Below are 15,462 nucleotides of genomic sequence, written 5' to 3'. Positions count from 1 at the left end.
AAAGAAAATATATTTCATAAATGATGAATATGCATTAAAATTCGAAAATCTGTAACCTTAATATGTGGGTGGTATTTTTATTCCTTTATTTTGAGAATCTGCCAATAAAAATGTATAGACATATTGGCCTTGTGTATGGTCTTGCGAATTTGCCCTTGAGACCACGCAAGTCCACTCGCAATAGAAATAGAATCCAAATTTGTCAACAATGGTACATTATTGGCAGCTTATTGCGCACAGCATATTTATACATATTTGTAGAATTTGGCTGCGTAATATGCAAACAGTACAGTAAATTCGAGAGGAATGACCAATCACAAACACAAGAGGGTAAAAGTCTTGTTTGGCGGAACAGATATCTCTACCTCATGCGCAGTCACCAAGAGTGACGAGGTGAGTTTTCTGCAGTTACAGCCCCGGTGCCCTCATCATCTTCACTTCCAAAGATATATGACATGGATAAAGGATTATAGGTGGAACTCGGCTTTTTGAGGCCCTGTATGGCAGTTAATGCAGCAAGGGTGCTCTGGTATATAACTGCAGTTTCTTCACCGATCAAGGAAACATTTGATATATCAGCATGTTTTATCTTCCCTGTAACAGCAGTTGATTCTACAACCTCTGCTTTCGGTGGAAAGAGGATCTCGCGATTCGCCTCGCACTCATAAACTAATCTTGATAGAGGTTCAGTTATTAAGAAGGGCTGGTTAGAGGCAAGCAGAGAGAAAGGTAGACTCAACGACTCCCCAGTTCGTTTATCATATTTCTTCACAATCTTAACGAGACCTAAAGAGACATGCCAGCAACAACAGAACACACATAAGTACAAGAGAAGCTATACCTGTGATCGTAACTGAAGTTAAAAGAACCTTTTTAACAACCCATCTAAATAATACAGAAGAACGAAACAGGAAGCAGTTTCTCACCTGCAAAGTTAAGGGAGCTGTAGTTTTGGAGAAGAATCATCTCTCCGTGGATGGCAACAAACCCCTTACGTATATCCGTCATATCTTCACTAAATTCAGTCTCTGAGGTAAACACTCCATTGTAGTTTCCCCTCTCCTTCACTTGCTCAATTCTTCTCTTTAGTTTCTGAGACAAGAGCAGCGGACAATAATCAAAAACCATGTTGCTTACATAACTTTGTCATTGAATGATGCTTTAATATGATTAAGCATGTGACATACACAGAGTTCTTCCAACCTGCTTGATGGCTTCCATTACAACCAGAAAACAAAAGGAACACAACACCGAAAAGCTCTATGAGCAGAATCTGTATATTATCATAACAATACCAGAAATTTGGAATACAATGCTGGACTAGTGGATTAAGGTCCGTTAAGAAGCTCCAAGACTGAAATTATTTAAAATAGCTAAATGTTGTGGCTAGACTAGTTAATTATTTTCATTTATCTGTTTTCCTGGCAGAAGAGGGGAAGGGTGGGGAGTACTGCCTTCATAATATCAATAGCAGGAAATTACTGCTTAGTTCATCTATTATCTCCTCTATTGCATAGCATGTTCAGGAAAAAGAGGCATGTTCAGATTATAAGCTGAAGAGATGAATTGAAGGACCGAGGTCCAATATAACACACAGATATTCTACTTCCACTAGTTTCTGAAGAAATAATCCTAGGTCGCTCAAAGGACTCTAGAGTCAACGCGTCCGAATGGCATCAGGAGTACACATGCATTAAGCAATCTCTCAGGCCAATTAAACAATAATTTAAACAGAACCGAATATGCCACAGATATTCTTGATGTGTCGAGTTTTAGGCAAGATTATTTTCTAATTAAAAATTCCCAAAGTACATTGTACTGCGATGTGACGATCGAAGACCTAGCGTAATTAAATTGAATGCATCATAATTTTTTAACAGGTTCAACCTTTAGGTCTCTACAGTCATCTGCAACTCAACAGTTCCAAATGCAACTGCTGAAAATAAATTATCTATGTCAAACTTGAGGTAGCACAAATTTACCAACTTCATCTTTTTTACCACTCTCCCTCTGTATCTAAGGCTCCTTCAGAGTATCAATTTTTCGCCCACCTGAAGTGCTCAAGCTCATGAAACAGAGTATCCGTCAAGCTGAGGGTCTGTAGCTTTTCTGAAGTTGAAATTATTACATTCACAAGCTGGCAGCAAAAAAACACTTCCTGGTGGAACTAAAACAAACTTTCAGCTCCAATTTTTGCCCCTTTTTCGTTGGCATAGACATTAGCATATTCCCTAAAGAATCCATAAACAAATAACTATATTGGCACATCTGGAGCCCATTTATAGACATGTGTTGCAGTTACCAAATTCCAGTCAGGTCACATAAAGAAATCCCATGAAATTGGAATATACCCTTGGAGATTCTTTTAGACCTTCCAACTTCAAAGACTGATGCCCACTTACTTAAGTACTATAATTCATGTTTTTCACATCCACTACTCTGTCAACATAATGTTAAGAGGAAAGTAGACTCCAACAGAACTTTCCTCAGTCTTGTCTCATTCCAATAAATACCATCAATGCTAGTTAGCTTCTCATGCACCTACCATCACTTTCCTTTCCAAACATCATGAATCTAACTCAGACCTCCTAGTATGAAATTGCAATTAACATATCTGCACTTGAAACCAAATTCATCTTGCAGGTTCAATTCAACTTGATGAGTCAGAAAAGTTCGACGGTTTCTACGTTGAAAAGGGGAAGCTACCAGAGTTTCAGGAGTAAATTCTTAAATCCCGTCTCCCTACACCATATGCACACACTTCTTGGCCACCCAAAAACATATTACATAAATGAAATCCACAGCTTTTGTGCGTGTGTGTGTCTATAGGGGAAAAATGTAATTTCTTGATAAATATAAAAAGAACGGCCACTTTTTCTTTATATACAATGCTCAAGTTTCCAATGATGATGTGCTACCTCAATTTTCATTGTATTTAAGCGATAAACTCTTTGACTAAAACTCAATATGTTAATCCATCTTCAAATCAAGGCATTTCTCATAGCCTACACGGCAAAGTCGATAACTTTGATAAAACAACAAACCAGAAACCTGGAGAAACAATAATCAAATTAGACAGAGGAGAAGGAAGTAAAAAGAAAAAGGGGAGAAAGACGAACCTCGAAGCGGATGATCAACTCCTCCTCCTTCTCGACGTAGAAATCGTTGAACTTTTCAAGCTCCTCGTACAGAATGGTCAAAAACCATTGACGAAGCAAGGGCAAGGGCAAGGGCGGGGCAGGAGGAAGATTCTTGAGCAGCTTCTTCAAGGGCTTGTAGCACAAATACTTGTCCCTCCACTCCGGTATGGTTTTTGCTAAGTGCATATAAAATTCTTTGCCGAACTTCATATCTTCTCCGATCTTCAATTCCGATATTAATTTCGCTGTTTGTATGTGTTTGAAAAAAATAGGGGAATTAGGAAGGAATAAAAATTATAGAGAAAAGGTAAGAAGAAGAATTTGCTTTTGGAATCTAATCTAATCTTAAGATTGACTTTAAGAGATCATGTGGTACTGGTATGCTCATTCATTCATACACAAATATATTACACAGAGTGCTGGATATATATATATATATATATATATATATATACAAGAAAGAAAAACAGTGGTGGGGTGTGGGGAAGTAGTGGGATATTCCTGGGACATGGAGGATTGCTTTGCTGGAAGGGACGAAATCAAACAAAGAATTAGACAAAAAGAAGGCAAATAAATCCTAGGAATTGTAAAGAATATGCTTTTTGGATTTGAAGGGAGGGAATTTCTATCTATCTATCTATCTTCTATCTCAAAGTAAAAACCAAGTTGTAATACTTATTAATGGCTGAGTTTACTATTGTAATGACAGGTACACTAGTTTTTTATTTCAAGAAAACTGCCTGCACCGCAAATTGCAAATTGTAAATTGCAGGGAAAGGGACATACTAACAATCTTGTTATTAATCTTTTACAATGTGCTGGCGCTGGGTGGTAACTTTGTTGGCATAAGAGGAGGAACGCCAATACCCAAATTAAGCATTTCAAATGGAATGACTTGCTCACCTACCCACCCTACATGGACATGCAACTACGTAATACTTGTTTTTCCATATGAGACACCACTAAAGTACAAAAAGGCTTTTATTTGCTTGCTTGTGCTACTAATTTTTTTATTAACTAAATTTGATTGAATTAATGATTTCTTTTTTACAAAATTATATTTTGAAGGAATTATTAATTTGCAAAGGAAAGAGTTGAAATCACAGTTGGTTGAGTTTCGTTCTTGATCATGATGAAAACTAAATAATATATATACATATATATATGTGTGTATAATAGTTAGAGAAAGAAAGAGATTCTGGGCATATTCCAAGTCTAGATTCCAACAAGGAAATACAAAGAATGCGTGGAAGAATATCCTGCAGAAAATCATGGCAGTAGCGGGGTTTGTGATCCTTGCTTTTTTGATGCCGATGAAGGATTACGATACATTCAATGTGGTGTGGGTGTGTGGGTGTGCTCGTGGTGTCCACGTCCCCTCTTACCTTTCGGCTCCCTTTCTTTATATTTGCGTCACTTGCTTCTGTTTACCCCCCGCGCCCCCACCATACCTATGACCTATTCTCTCTCTTTCTTCTACTATCAATATAACTAGTTAGTTGTAGGTTGTGTCTGGAGCGGACACCCAAGGCCATGTATGTTGATACAAGTATTATTGTTTCATCATTTATCAGCTTTCAGTATGCCAGTTACTTGGTGGTAGTATTGTTATCATGTCTCAGTATATGCTAGTAATCGGTCAAGAAATAACAAGACAGTGTAACGATCTATGATCCAAGTAATGCTTCTGAGCAAGAACAATAAAAAGCAGTCGGCTGTAGAGCATGCATAGCTCACCTCTTATTAGATTTCAAATCCATTTCAATCAGACCCCTCAATCACAACAACAGCATGATAAGAACAAACAACCACCGCCATCCATTGATGGATCATTCATTTGATGATCCTCAATTCAAATAAGGCTTCATGCTCAACAGCAGTCAAACACCAAAACATCAACAGAATAATACTAATAGAAGGAAAAATAAATGCTAGAGAGAAAGATAACAAAACAATCAGCAGAAATTTAGACGCCTATATGGTCTCCAGTGCCTGAAGAATGTCAGCTTTCAAGTCCTCAAAGTCCTCCACTCCAAAGCTGAAGCGAACCAAATTGTCCAAGATGCCATACTTGGCCCTCTCCGACGGGGGAAGATCCCTGTTCCAAATCATAGAGATAGCATTGTCAAAATTGTGAACAAGATCTAGAATTAATAAAAATTTTACGCGTGCTTCAGGCTTAGTTATTGAAGTAAGTAGAGGACGCACCAATAAGACATTATAGCTGGTTGATCCACAATGCTTTCACAACCTCCAAAGGAAGGTGCAATGTACGGAATTCTCAGTGCATCAACAAATTTTGCGGTAGTCAGCAGGTCTCCATCAACCTATTTAAATTCCGTCACGACTGAAATTTTTGAGTAATTGCTTCATCCAGAAACAACCAGTAACAAGCTAGCTATAGCTTTACAAATACTGACCTCAAAACTAACTACGCCACCAAAACCATTCATTTGCTTCTTAGCAAGTTCATGTTCTGGGTGACTAGCCAGGCCTGGATAATACACACGCCTAATCTGCAATTCATGTCAGTCAAATATCAGTTGTTACAATTGTCCAGGAAAGGAAGACCTAAGAAAATAAGGAGCATCAAGGGCAAAATCTACTTATTCTATAACAACGTATGTCATTTCGATGCTAATCAGCCAATCTCCAGGTATAATGAGAATCAACTAGCTCAGGCACAGGCCACACTGGTCATACCATAGCAAAGTATTGTGGATATAAATATGGAAAATTACAAAGAGAAATATTTGTTGCAAACATAATAAAACAAGTCAACCATACATAATAAAACAAGTCAACCATAGCGTGTCATCACCAGCATGATAGGTTACGAGAAGCATAAGAGAGAATACAGCTACTGTCATAAAAATAATCAAAAGTGTGATCATCAGAAAAAATGATGCAAAGAAAAATTATTAATAGGAATCAGGAAGTGTCCTGCAAAATACAACTACAGGATACTGTGGTGAGGCTGGGACAAACAAATGAAGAAACATGATTTAGATAATAGCCAACGGGAAAGGTTTAAATTCACGTTTACAGATGTCAAATAAATTTTAAAGCCATCGAATACCTTGGGATGTGCCTCTAAAATCTCGACCATCCTTTGTGCTGTTGAGTTTTGTTGCTGTACACGAAGATGCAGCGTTTTCATGCCTCTGATGAGAAGATATGCAGCATTCTGACAAAAGAGGGCAAATTTTACCATGCTTACTTGTGATACAAACTCAAACTGCACTATCTGAAAAGTACTCAGACAGTGCAACAACAGTAAGACAGCATATCAAGACAAGACAACTTACAGGATTAAGAGCACCGCCCAGGATATGATGCAAGTTACGAACAGCAGAAATCAACTTCTCAGGTCCACTGATAGAGCCTGCAAGAACCTGAAAGACAAATGCATGGTTTAATATTTAGACATCTTATGCTAATAATAATGACGCCCCTGATGTGTATAAAGACTATATATAGAATCTGTATGGATCAAAACGAACATACATCATTGTGGCCCCCAATGAATTTAGTTGCAGAGTGTATAACAATATCAGCCCCAAGAGCTAGGGCCTTCTGGTTAAGAGGAGTTGCAAATGTCCCATCTATGCAAACCAAGGCTCCTTTTTCATGGCAAAGCTTGGACACTCGCTCAATGTCAACACATCTCAAGAAGGGATTCGTTGGAGACTCTGTGAAGAAAAGACTGACCTGCAAGGTCATATATGCTTTCATCAATAAGCTGCTAATGGGGAAAGCAAACGATAACCAAACAGAATGCACAAAGAGAATTAAATCAACACTCACATTGTTCTTCTCTAGAGCAGACTCCAGACCTCCAATATCAGCAGGATCAATGACAGTGGACTGCATTTTGTTTATCATGGAACAGAAAAACATCAGGTCAGTTAGGGCTCAGGTCGAAGTGTTCAGCGTGCATTGTGTACATATCAGTAAGCCTATCTATTCTCCATTGCCTTCTCTTTTATTTAACTAAAATCGCGTGTTTGTGTCATGGATAGTCATATGATGATGAAAACAATGATGCACCAATTATTTGTTACTATTCCTGAAACAAATTGAGTGACAATTTTTTCTTTTTTCTTCTTTTTTTTCTGAACTTCCTTTTCAACCAGCAAATTTATGATGAACTTCAATGATTTCCCTAGAGAAACCAAAGAACTCAAGTAATTGAGTAGGAAGATCATACAGTGATTCCCATTTTGGGAAGTATAGTCTCAATGAATATCCTAGTCTTCCTGTAGCAGTCAGTGGTAGTGACCAAATGCCCACCAGCAGGGACCAATGCCATCAACATGACAGTGCTAGCACACATTCCAGATGCCATCATAATTGTTGATTCAGCCCCTTCCAGTGCACTGCCGCGATTCAAGGAGACAGAATGTTGGCCACTTGTTATCTACTTGTGCATGCATGTCAAATATACAGTGAAAGATGAAATTAAATGGAGCATCACACTGACCTTATCTTGTCCTCTGCAACAACAGTAGTATAATTCCCGTACCGTCCATATTCGAAACTTGCACGTCTTTTTTCCTGCCAACAGAACAAGGAGGTGCTGATTTTTTTACATCCACCTCAATTTACAGTGAAACAAAGTGTTTCTAGGGGACTAGCAAAATCTAGTTTAGTTTAAACAAGGGGCCAAACAAGTTCCGTAGCAGATGTAAATGTGAAACAGATAAGCCTTTTATTGACAAGCCTTAGTTTTGACACAGACCAAGCTAGTTTTAAAGTTGAAAGCATTTCTTCTCAGCTAATTGCAACTCCCCCCAGATATGGAATAGATTTTGACCTACCATTTTGCATTCTACTAACTTATACTAGTTGAAAATAGATGAGGTTCACACCACCAGGGCGAATAACTTTGAAATTTCAAAAAGTTCTCACGCTCTTTCCCATCAACAAAGTGATGGTATTTATCATGCAATACCTGAACATACCTTAAAATCAATGAGATCGGCAGTTTTTTTGAAGAAATAAGCAGATGTATTAACTACTGGGGTAGTAATAGCATCAGTAACAATACCACGACCCAATCTTTCACCTGGCCAAATCAATGAAATCCGAAATACGTAAGAACAGAGAACCCCGCTCTTTAGCAAGTGCAATACTTAAATTGGTTTCAACAATGTGCAATTAGAAAGGATAATTTAAAAAATTAAAATCATTTCACTTGCTAGTAAAATAGCTAGTGACCAGTAGCCAGGCCAATTAAAATCATTCTTCCTAACTGGTTCAGATATAAGCTACATCAAAAGTTCATTAAATTAAAAAGATCACAAACTGTATACCTACGGTAATGAGGTGCATATTCTAATTGTAAATGTATAACATAAGTTTATACCTCTCTCTCAATCTATCAAAATTCTCTTATTTCAGACAACTGTAAAACTCTAATAGGATCATTCTCTCCTAAAAGATATATTTTAACTACATAAAACAAAATACAGGTCTACGAACTAAAATTCAGGAATTCATAGAGAACGGTATACCTAAAAATAACAGCAATATATCAGAATTTATTTGGGTTTCTAAGCTATTTTGATCACATGGTACGTACCAGCATGAATTGCAACGCTGCCATCCGAATTCAAAAAAGAAGCGTATTTGAAAGGAGGCAAACCCTCAAGCTGTACATTTTCACCATCCAAAGACGGATCCTCAGCCGCCGGGGGGACCACCTCTTGAAAACCGGTGTCAACCTCAACCGGCGCGACCGCGGGCGCGACCGAAAGCGGATTCGCCTTGGTTGTTCGACCACGAAGCCGCCACCACCTGAGCGACACCAATGTTGCTGCAGTTTCTCCGAGCCTTGACGCTCAGCTGCCTGACGAAGTTGGGAGGAAATCTGAAAATAAGCGAAGACAAGGCATGCACCCCGGTGTAGCCGCGAAAAGTCGCCGATTTAGACTTCCCCGAGTATCCAACAAAAGGAATCTCCGGACGGGAGAAGTCGGCATCCGAACGGCACTCAAATGACGGAAATGCCTTGGCGAAGCTGGAGACGGCCATTAGGTTTAGGTTTGTGAATGAGGAGTAGAAATGAAGGATATTTTTTGTGAAATTTGTGAGATAGAAGAGAGTTCACAAATTCAGGTGACCACTGAACCCGCTCTCTCCTCTCTCTCTCTCTCTCTCTCTCTCAGCAAAGCAGCTTTGCGCTGGAGGAGTTGTCGTTTTATAGCGTTCCGTGAAAGACCCGCATAGATTCGTTTTCATTGATCAAGTGCATGTATTTAGCCTCAATCCGGGTTCACCCCCTCTTAACCCTCATTACTTCTGTCTCCACTTTTTAATCATATAATATATACACATGAAATTGCAATACCTATTTGGCATTTTTTTACCATTCACTATTTATAAAAAAATGATTGTCGAGTCACGAGTCATATCAAATCAATTGCAAACATTTATTACAATTTTATATAAGCATATATATATCAATGTTTTAAAAAAATTATAGGTATTCAAATTGTTTCTCCATCGAATTAAATGAACAAATTATAAGATACTTTGATTCACTTATCAAATAAAAAAGAAATGAAGTTATTAATAGAGAGATGGGGTGCAGTTGATTGATTACCTTTGTATTAGTAAAAGAAGAGAATATGCTGCTACCAAATGCCTTATCTTCAATCTTAGGGCCCCCCCATCCATGTATCTGTTAGTGGCAAATATGCAACATGCCAATTTGCAGATGCAAACTGTTTTTTTTTTAAATACTACATCAATTTAATTAATATATTAAAAATTATAATAGTTTACATATATTAAAACATTTATGCACACATTCGATGAAACTCTTGTTAATATCCGTAGGGCGTAATATTTAAAATATGGATGGAGGTGTGAATGAGGAACGTGGTCAAATGTTTTATTTTAGTGATATATTTATTATTGATGTGGGGGTGTTTGTTGAGAATCCGAAAGGCCAATCTTGTGGCATGGTCCCTACTCCGATGCTTTGATGATCAACTATTTCATACAATGATTGTGCTTCGTCTCTTGCTAAAATTACAACTCCTTTAGTTTCTCCGGACAGCTTATTATTTTCGTATTTTGCGTTTGGAAATTTGTTGAGCGGGTCGGACAAATCAGGATTTTTAGTGTATTCCGTTTTGGTATCAACCTGAAGTCCTAAGAGTGAGTGGGTTCAGACATTCAGTGGTGGCATTATGGGAGTGTTTGTAAAGAATTTTGTATTTTGAAAAGTGATTTTTGTAAAAAAAATAATAATAATACAATTAAAATTTGTGGAAGTGTAACTCTGATTATTGTTAAATTATTCAAAAACTCCAATTTCAATTTTAGATATATAATTTTAAAATTAAATTAAAAATAATAAAGTTGAATTAAAATTATTATAATAAGGGTAAAGTAGTCAAAGTAAAGTTGAATTTATTTACAAAAAAACTAAAGCAGCTAGAGTGCTTCTAACTTTTGATCTAAAAGCAATTTTCTCAATTACTTCAGAAGTAGAAGCTAGCATTACAAACACTTTAAAAGTGCTATTCTAAAGCGCTCGCAAACACTCTCTATATATATTATGTTGTGAGAGAGATTGCCTTTTTTTTTTTTACATTTAAACCCCTTTTAAAAATATTAAATTACACTTTCTCTAAAAAAAATATTTTGAAATTACACTTACATCCCATCGAAAATTTTGATTTACACATGACCCTATTTCTTTACGGTTTGAAGAAAAAATGATGGCGAAAACAAAGAATAATATATAAATTTTTAGTTTTGTCCATCATTTTTCATTCTTATGTATATTTTTATATTTATAAAATAATAAATATAATATATATATATATATATATGGTGTGAAGTTAACATCAATATTTTTTTTCATAAGTACAAAATTATTAAATAAAGACGTTAAATGAGGGATAAAATTTAAAAATTATGCATATTTTTGCTAACATCAATAATTTTTGTTCAAATTTTAATAAAATAGGGACATATTTAAACAGTGAATTTCCAAACAGAAGTCTAAATGCAATTTCATTTTTTAGAAAGGAGTTTAAGTATAACAAACCTTTCTTTGTTTCTGATGCAAAATCTATACCTATATATCATTGAAAAACACCCTTTTGGTGTCTTCAATTATTTACTATGTCAATTTATTTTAATTATTTTATTAACCTTCAGTTTTTTTTTCTTTCTCTCTCCTCAACTTCCCATTTTCTCTATTCTCAATTTCCACGTCCCTATTTTTTTTAAAAAAAAAAATTCACATTTCTTTTTCTTCTCTAATTTTTTTCAATAAATTCTTATAACTTTTTTTATATTTTTTTAGTATTTAATTAATATATATTTTTAAAAATTATAATAAATTTATAAAATCAATAGTTTATTATGTAGAGATATGAGTGATGATGAGTGGGCGAGATATAGTAGTAGTGATAATTGAAGTGCCTAACCCTGACCCCTCACATCCCATCAATATGGTCCCCCCGCCCCCGCCCCCGCCCCCTTCAAAAATACACACACTGGCGCACTATTATTTTGTGGTGATTTGGTCACGAAATTTGTGCTGCTCCACCACACAAACTCAAAATTGCAACCATTTTGAAATTTGTCCATAAACATTTTGATATAATAATCGCATATATCCTCTTCACCACTAATAATGCCGCTTCAACTCCACACCATCTTTCTCATCATATTACTCTCAACCTCCAACTTAATCACAATATTTTTTATTTAAATCAGCTTAAAGTCGTGTTTCAACTCAAATTCTTTTATGACTACTTTTAAATTATTTATATGTCTAATTAAATTTAATTACAAATATATTAAATAATGTGATGAATCGTATTTTTTTTTATAAAAAAAAAAAAAGGATAAACCCAACGGTGCTGAAAAAGCCCAGCCCGTCACTAGTGGTAGGCTGGAAACTCCTCTGGATTCACAAAAGAAAAAGCCTGATCAGTGTAGATGGGCCTCTCTCTGAAAACTCAGAAAGCCCAGTCCAACAAGTCCCACAACACGAGGGCTTCAGTATAAAAAGAGGCACCTCTCGCTCTCACTTTATTGTTCCAATTCCGGATCATATTTTCCCTGATTTCACACTCCGCCGCCGCCGCCGGTGCTGCGCGGCCTCACCAACCTGCGCAGACTCAGACTCAGACTCAATCTTACATGTATGTATACGTATCATGTCGTGTGTAAGTAGATAATCATGCGTAGTTATTACGAGAAATGCACAGTACTGAGGCTCTGTGGAAATGAAAAATTTGCAGAAGCCTAATCTTAATGTGCAGAAAGTGAAGATGTCGGGATCCGCTTTGCAGCTTAAATCATATTTAAAAAAATATTTCTGCTGCCTGTAATGCCCGTATATTTTTTAATTTATTTTTCCTTTTTGTTGTTGGTATTCCGTGATGAGCTTCCACCATGTCTGCTCTCAACATCATTTTCTCTTTCAGAGAAGAAAAAAAAAAAAGGAAAAGGCGAAGGGTAAGATTTGGATTTGGATTTGAATCATGATTATGATTTAATTTTTAAAATCTTCAAGATTATTAGTAATTATTACCGATAGTCATGGGAAAGTAGGGCTGGCTTTTGCCGGCTGCTTCACGGTGGGGTGGAGAGAGAGAGTTGTAAGATCAATTCTCGGATTTGAAAATAAAATAAACAAATGATAAAAAATTGAAAATGGAATTTTTAAGGAAACATATTAATATTTACAAAAACAGTGTCGTTGTAATTTTGAATATGAATTTATTGTTCTTAAGAAGATCATAAATATTTAATTATTACTGTTGCAATAGTAATATGGAGGGATAAAATTCATTTTAGTTCCTGATATTTAACTTCAATTTTAAAATATATTTAACTTACTTCGAAATAGTCCTAACATAGGAATGTCACTTGTTGTAAGGATTCACTTAAAGTGAATTGAAAAGATGGGGGTTATTTTGAAATTAAAATAAAAATTCAGGGACTAAAATAAATTTTACCCTAATACGGAGATGTCAATGTCTCATGAAAGTTCATTTTGTGGGTACAAACAATTGATCATTTAGTGGGCAATTGAACGCTAGTTTGAGAATGGATGTACGAACGTACCATGCGTCTAATCCCTAGTTATCATTATTAGGGTATATAATTTGCATTTCACTTCCTTCAAATTTTACATTTTGCAATAAACCCCTTAAGAAACCTGAAATTGAATGTCAATAGACTTAATAACATACCTTTTGAATTACATAATTTAATTACGACGAGTTTCCTTGAAAATTATCATAATTATAATTACTCTTTTATTATTTAAAAAAATTATAAATATTCTTTATAATTAACGATTATCTAACAAATACCTTGTTATGATAGGGTGTATTTATTAGGAGCAAGGGCAACTGGGCAAGGCTTTATATTGAGGGCAGACTCAACCAACTTGGATTTGAGACAAAATTTGAACTAAGATGAGAACACAAATAGTACAAGTTAAATGATTCTTGGTAGACCTCGACAAACTTCAATAGTTTTGAACACAGCTAAAAGTTGGTTACAAACCAAATATTTGTTCATTTAAGCCTCTCTTGATATTAGGTCAAAATATATTGATTTCTAGTTTCGAATTTGAATCCAAGACCCTATCTTGCGACAAAAACAGTGATGGCAATTCAATCAATTATTTGTAAACTATTACTGGTGCACTTGAAAAATGGGGTACATGGATGGAACGTTTTCTTTTCTTTGGTGTTAGGGTAGAACTATAAACATAATTGTTCATTAAAATGAGAAATGAAAGACATCCAGATGTCATATGCATGTGATGTGAGATGGAGTAAATTAATAAATGATGATATGTTAGCATTGACTTTAAAATAACAACTGCTGCTACAACTCTCTCTCTCTCTCTCTCTCTCTGCTTACAACCAAAATTGTGGTTTACATTTCCCACTCCACTACTCTACTTCCCATACAGCCTGTCTTCATTTATGATCCTTTATTGCCAAACCACTCACTTCTCCCTCCCTATATCTATATCTATATCTTAATTTCCCAATTTATTTCAAAATTTAATAATGGGGTCAAATTGCAAATTAATTACTAGTACATTATATGATTGGAGATAGTGTAAAAATTTATTGAATTGTTTTTAAAATTTTATCATTTAAAAAATATCACTGGATGTCAGGCGAGTTCCATTACAAATAACGCTGAATTCAAATATCAACAAATATTTTAAATTAATTAAATATACGCCACGTTACTTGGGTTCAATTAAATTACAGTCTAAGAAAACAAATGGACTTTAAAAACACACCAAATCATACCCATAATTTAGTGGGAAAATATAAAACAAGGCATTGAATGCTATTTTTTTGGCAAGGAGAAAAAGATCCGATATTATGCAATGACGTGGGATCATGATACGCCAAAGATGTGATGTCAATATCAGTAAGATGAAGGGTAATATGGTAATCTTGTGAATCCTGAGATGACATGCATCAAGATTGCTACTCAGCATTGTATTGCTCACTTGCCCTGTTGCTTTCAACTACGTTGCTTGTAATTGTTCCCTTACAAACATCTCTTCAGTAATTGTTAACACTGGACGCGCACTGTAATTTGAATATAATGCGAGGACTATTAAGCAATTTATGGATTTTAAACAAATAAAATAATAAAATAAAAAAAAGTTACGTGTAATTAAAGGCAAGACTCAAATTATATATATATTTGTCTTCACAAATTCAATAATATTTCCTTATTTTCTTTCACTTTATGAGCCGCTCAACACATTAAAATAATGCTTTTCCACCCCCACCCCCACCCCCACCCCCCATAACTATTATTGAACATTAATGAACCAAGGCATATTCGATGTGTATTCATTGTTTCAAATGTTACTGGTGTTTATTTAATTAGAAGAAAATAAAATCAATAACTTACCAAAACTAAATATATTAACTTAATAGAATATTGATATAATATATAACTAATATATGTTACTGTCTAACTACACTAAATTTCAACGGAGGACGATATAATTATCTCAATATTCAAGAGTATCTGACTCAAATTAGACAAGCACACTTAAGATAAAATAAATATTAAAAAAATGTAATAAAAGCTTAATTTTAATGATCCATAAGATGTTAAGACTGCATGACTAATTAAAAATGATTGCATTAATTAGTTTACATGTGAACAATTAAACCTGGTATTAATCAGATTAATTAATTGAAGTGTGCATAATTAATTGACTCGAACACCATACACCTCAGTTAATGTTGAATTTAAAGCACAAAATATTTAGAAGTGTGTATATAATTAAAGT

The 15,462-nt window shown here is 35.2% G+C and overlaps 2 protein-coding genes across 2 annotated transcripts; both read right to left on the bottom strand.

Annotated features, from left to right (window-relative positions):
* LOC105177272 (SPX domain-containing protein 4) lies at positions 53-4,119 on the bottom strand. The gene is made up of 3 exons (XM_011100353.2): positions 3,120-4,119; positions 927-1,092; positions 53-786 (listed from the first exon to the last, which is right to left on the bottom strand). The coding sequence occupies exons 1-3, from the start codon at positions 3,348-3,350 to the stop codon at positions 377-379; spliced, it is 807 nt and encodes a 268-aa protein (XP_011098655.1). The 5' UTR covers positions 3,351-4,119; the 3' UTR covers positions 53-376.
* Positions 4,842-9,385, bottom strand: LOC105177271 (cystathionine gamma-synthase 1, chloroplastic). Its single transcript, XM_011100352.2, is given in 12 exon segments — positions 4,842-5,238; positions 5,349-5,467; positions 5,561-5,656; positions 6,220-6,327; positions 6,449-6,535; positions 6,648-6,851; positions 6,948-7,007; positions 7,351-7,519; positions 7,624-7,697; positions 8,105-8,208; positions 8,725-8,909; positions 8,911-9,385. Coding segments are annotated over 12 exon segments (1,596 nt in total). The 5' UTR covers positions 9,177-9,385; the 3' UTR covers positions 4,842-5,114.

This window comes from Sesamum indicum, linkage group LG15 (genome assembly GCF_000512975.1).
Source record: "Sesamum indicum cultivar Zhongzhi No. 13 linkage group LG15, S_indicum_v1.0, whole genome shotgun sequence".
Classification (NCBI taxonomy): domain Eukaryota; kingdom Viridiplantae; phylum Streptophyta; class Magnoliopsida; order Lamiales; family Pedaliaceae; genus Sesamum; species Sesamum indicum.
The sequence above is the reverse complement of the archived record's forward strand: the minus strand, read 5'-3'. Positions and strand labels throughout refer to the sequence as shown.